The sequence below is a fragment of the Sinocyclocheilus rhinocerous genome, unplaced genomic scaffold, assembly GCF_001515625.1.
Source record: "Sinocyclocheilus rhinocerous isolate Xijiao unplaced genomic scaffold, SAMN03320098_v1.1 scaffold262, whole genome shotgun sequence".
Classification (NCBI taxonomy): domain Eukaryota; kingdom Metazoa; phylum Chordata; class Actinopteri; order Cypriniformes; family Cyprinidae; genus Sinocyclocheilus; species Sinocyclocheilus rhinocerous.
In genome coordinates, this window is record NW_015641038.1 from 150,390 (window position 1) to 154,936 (window position 4,547).

The 4,547-nt window shown below is 38.2% G+C and overlaps 1 protein-coding gene across 2 annotated transcripts in view; it reads left to right on the forward strand.

The window, feature by feature from the left end:
- LOC107754255 (claspin-like) overlaps positions 1-4,547 on the forward strand; it is an 18,740-nt gene that overhangs the window by 9,427 nt on the left and 4,766 nt on the right. For both annotated transcript variants that reach the window (XM_016570630.1, XM_016570628.1), the window contains exons 17-23: positions 264-379; positions 550-711; positions 1,082-1,203; positions 3,216-3,343; positions 3,419-3,536; positions 3,671-3,747; positions 3,908-4,069. In XM_016570630.1, coding sequence (XP_016426116.1) covers positions 264-379; positions 550-711; positions 1,082-1,203; positions 3,216-3,343; positions 3,419-3,536; positions 3,671-3,747; positions 3,908-4,069 — 885 coding nt within the window. The remainder of the gene's footprint in view (positions 1-263; positions 380-549; positions 712-1,081; positions 1,204-3,215; positions 3,344-3,418; positions 3,537-3,670; positions 3,748-3,907; positions 4,070-4,547) is intronic.

The window sequence follows — 4,547 nt, forward strand, 5'->3', positions numbered from 1 at the left end:
TTTCCTGCTGATTACAGAACCGGCTTTACTAACAAAATGCGCATGACAATCGCATTCGATTAATCGTGCAGCCCTAGGTGGGACTCCCTGTTTGTCCATAAAATGGAGGAGTGTTTTAAGAAAAAAAACTGGGTCTTTTTTTTATGCAATATTGCATGGTGGCACAGAAATGACTCACTGCAGCTGTGAATGTTAATGTTTGCTTGTATTTGTTACTACTCTTTAAGTGCTTAGTGCTGTAAACAATTTGTTTTTAATTTAAGGACGAAAATGAGGATAAATCAGATGCTGAAGAAGAGGAAACTGAGAATGAAGAGGAGGAGGAGCAGGAAGAGGAACGGGAAGCGGTCTTTGGACGACGCACTGGCAAAAAGAAAATGTATGTCTATTTTAGTTTTTCAGAGATATTTCTGAACAATGTAAGTTGTTTAAAAGCATTTTAGCGTGGCAGAGGTTGGGAATTACTGCTAATGAATATATTTTATCTTATATGACAATCATTTTATGTGTGTATATTCATATCTCTACATGATATTTGTGTCCCAACAGCCGTTTAGCAGAGTTTGTGGAATCCGAGGCAGAGTTGTCTGGCAGTGATGTGGGCAGTGAGGATGAGGATGATTATGGTGGTGATGAATATGAGGAGGAGGAGATACAGGAAGAGTTGCCATCAGATGAGGAATTGATGGACCAAGTTAACAAGATTCACATGTAAGAAATGTTATCTTAATTCTCCACTTACCTTGAGTTGCGCTTTTAGTAGGTGGTGGAACAGGTGAGTACCCCAGTTGCAAAAGCAGCTGAAATGCTTGTTTGGTAGCTTTGCATTTTACAGTTCATTGCACATGTGGGCTTGTCTGCTGCTAAAAATTGTTGTAACATCAATGTGCCACATGGGGGAGCCAGCCTATTTATCAAAGCTAAGCTGGGTACTTCTGTTGTGCCATGTGATCAGTCAATTCCATAATTCCAGTGTGATAAATGCCTTAAACCTGATTGCTTTTAGAAATAACTGCACTTCTTTTATAGACTGTCATGGTCTTTCACTAGGAACATGAGGCTCATAATGTTCTCCCAACAGGAAGCAAATCATGGATGATGATAAGCGAAAACTGCGGCTTTATCAGGAGCATTACCTTGCCGATGGAGATCTGCATTCTGATGGACCTGGACGAGCTCGTCGTTTCCGCTGGAAAAACATTGGTGAGTTCATCTTGTGATCTGGATCCCACCCCTCAGTATGCTGATGTTGAAAAGCACTTGAGAGTGTGATGGGCATCATTTTACAGGGTTCCCACGTGTCCTGGAAAACCTGGAAAATTAGAGAAAATGTAAAATGTCCTAGAAAATTATTATTTTAAAAAATGTAATTGTTTTCCTTTAGCAAAGAACGAACAGTTTACCACTGGCCCAAAATAATTAATGTTTAGTAGAAAATATTCGAACGGCCATAAAGAACCAGTCTGTTTTTGCTCCAAACGGCTCTTTTGTTTAATTTCAGCTGACTTGCACACAAACTGTATTGCAAGCATTTTCCAACATGTCATTTGTGTGGAAATATTACAAAGCCTGTAAACGGGACCTTCATAAAGGCCAGAGACGCTAAAGACAAACGCAAAGAGGGGAAAATACTGTAGCAGGCAGAGCAGCTCACTTGTGCACAATGCTCGAAATATTGGAAGAAAATCCTTAATATTGAATTGGGCGTGTGGGGGGTTATATGAATGTATCTCTGAGGGGAACTGACTGTCTTCAGAAAAGTTTAGATGGTATTTTCTTTTCATCTTGCCTCTGTATTATGCTTACGAAAGTAGTATTTCTAGATGCAGGGCTGCTGTGTTTACAGTGGTAACCTGGGAAACGCTGTATTACTGCTTTTCCATAAGGGCCACCTGCTGTCAGAGAATGAATTTGCGTCTCATTCAGCCCGTCTGTTGTTTTTGTTTCATCCAGATGTTTTACCTAGCATAATTTCACAAAGCTAAAGTCAGACCAAAAAACTCATAAGCCAAAGCACTTGAAAATGTAGTGGAAAAAATAAAAAAACCTTTATTCACATGGCTTTACATTAAAAACAACTCTCAAGTGCACCGATGCATAGCAGCTAACAAGCCTTCATCAGGGTGTAAAGTCAGACCGTTCTGTTTGCGCTTCTGGTTTTAAAATTACATCTAATTTAAATCAGAAACTGCTCATGTATGCAGCATCTTTGTTTGGATCGTGATTAAAATGCAGTGGTTGCCTCTAATTTTAAATTGCTACAAAGAGTTCAGCCTGTAAATAGAGCAAAAAACATCTTGTTCATGTACTCATATTTTCATCTTATCTCTAATTTGCTTGTAAAAAAAAAAAAATAATAATAAATCCGATTCAGCCATGAAAAATCAAGATTGGTGCATCACTATTGACTTTTGACAGTGTGAACACTGATGTGTTTCCCAACGTTCTATCCAGTGGTCAATTAAATTAAAATTAAACTAATAATTTTGATTATCGTCAAAAGTAGGCTATTAGTACTTTCTTACCAAGTCGAGACTGAAATTTTTAAAATGTAACAATACCAGGCGTTCTGCAGCACTGGTAGTACCAAGTACAGACTCAATTCAGTACTCGCTGATAGGCAGCTGCTTTCAAACGCTTCCGTGCAGATTTATATCACTTTCCGTGACCAGTGATATGCAATCAGAGGCGTTTAAGTTAGTCAGAATCCACTCTTTTTTCACTTAACCCTTTTAAGACAATACTTGAATAATTGAAAAATATTTGAAGGATACACGCCAATATTTTAAAATATTTTTTCTTTAATATCACTATTAGCATTAATAGTGAACTTATTTTTCATTTTCAAATAGTTAAAATATACTTTCAATGTTTTTTTTTTTCCTATGGTACTGAATTTGGTTCTGAAAATCATTTGTTGTAATATATAATTAAGAGCTCATATTAAAGAGCTGATTTTATAGTTAAGTCATTGCCATAAACTATGTTTTTAAAGACATTTGGAGAGGAATATATTACTTTAGGGCATGATCCTTGTTTTAAGCTGTAATTAAATTAAAAATGTCCTGAAAAAGTCCTTGAAGTCCTGGAAAATAATCACTGAAAAAGAGTGGGAACCCTGATTAAATCTGACAGTGCTTGTAGCAGCTAACTGGAGAAGATGTGTCTGATGTGTTTTCATGTAGTTTTTTTTTTTCTGTTACTGTTTTGACCAGATGATATTTTTGAGTTTGGTGGAATGGGTCCTGATGGAGATGAGGAAGAGGAAGATGAAGAAGTCGATCAACTGGAGCTGCAAAGACGTAAAGAGCGGTTAGAGAGGGAACAGTGGATGAGAGAAAAGGTGTGTGTAAGAAAGAAGTTGATGTTATGTGTGCATGCTTGTGTGCATGTGTCTGACTCCGATTCTGTTCTGTAGACTGAAGCTCAGGCCAAAAAGGGAGAGGATGCAGATGATGAGGAAAAGATTGAAGAAGAGGATAGTCAATTTATGAAGCTAGCCAAGAAGCTCACTGCTAAAACCCTTCAAAAGAGAGGTACCCACATGCACTGAGATTTTCTGACAGTATTTAAGAATAGTGCTGGTTGATTTGCCTCATGATGGACATTTTCTACTGGATAAACAACTGTCAACTACAAAGTTACTGAAGTGTTTTTCAACTGTTTACAGACCCTTCAGCTGTTCCCCTGCAAGAGAAGGCGGCTCTCAAAGCCAACCAGTTCCGAAAGCCATTTCAGCCCACCGTGGTCAGTACCCACTGCACACTCCATGCTGTTCTCTACTTCCGGTTTTTTATTTTATTTTTTTTTTATTTTACAGCAATGCCACTGTCAGCTTGTTTAAATTGCTTTTAAGAGGTAATACTGTCACAGATTTGTAATCTATTGACTTGTAATTTATATCCAGGTCAAGAGAGGCTCATTACTCAGTCAACCCCGAGCAATGTTGCAAAAGTTAGCCAGCATCTCTGACAGTAACCCTTTGGCCCCTCGTAACACACGAGGTTTTCTTTTCCAAACCCTGTCACCGGAAAAAGAGACACCTGCATCAGAGGGACCCAGAAAACAGGTACTTTGTTTTTCATGTTATTTACATTTTTACAAGGATATTTGTGACCCTGGACCACAAAATCAGTCTTAAGTCGCTGGGGTACACATAATTTAAATTATTAAAATAGCTTTCTCCCCAGGCTGTCACAAACGGCTCGATTAGTTCCAGCTTTGATGAAGGTCCACCTTCCGAAAAACAAAATGTGTTGTGATTGGTTAGCTGTCCCATATTTCAAAATCATGACTATTTGGGAATACTTAACAGTGTTTTGGCAGCAGTAATGTGCTGCCAGTATACATCACCTTCGCGCTAGGGCTGCAACAACTAATCGATAAAATCGATGATTATCGATTATGAAAATCATCAACAACGATTCTCATTATCGATTAGTCAGGTCTGCCCACAGTGCACGTCCAACTTCAGCTGGTCGCGTCAAATTACAGCACTGAATTACGCATTTTTATGGACAAAATGCATCTAAAAATAGTGGAGGAAA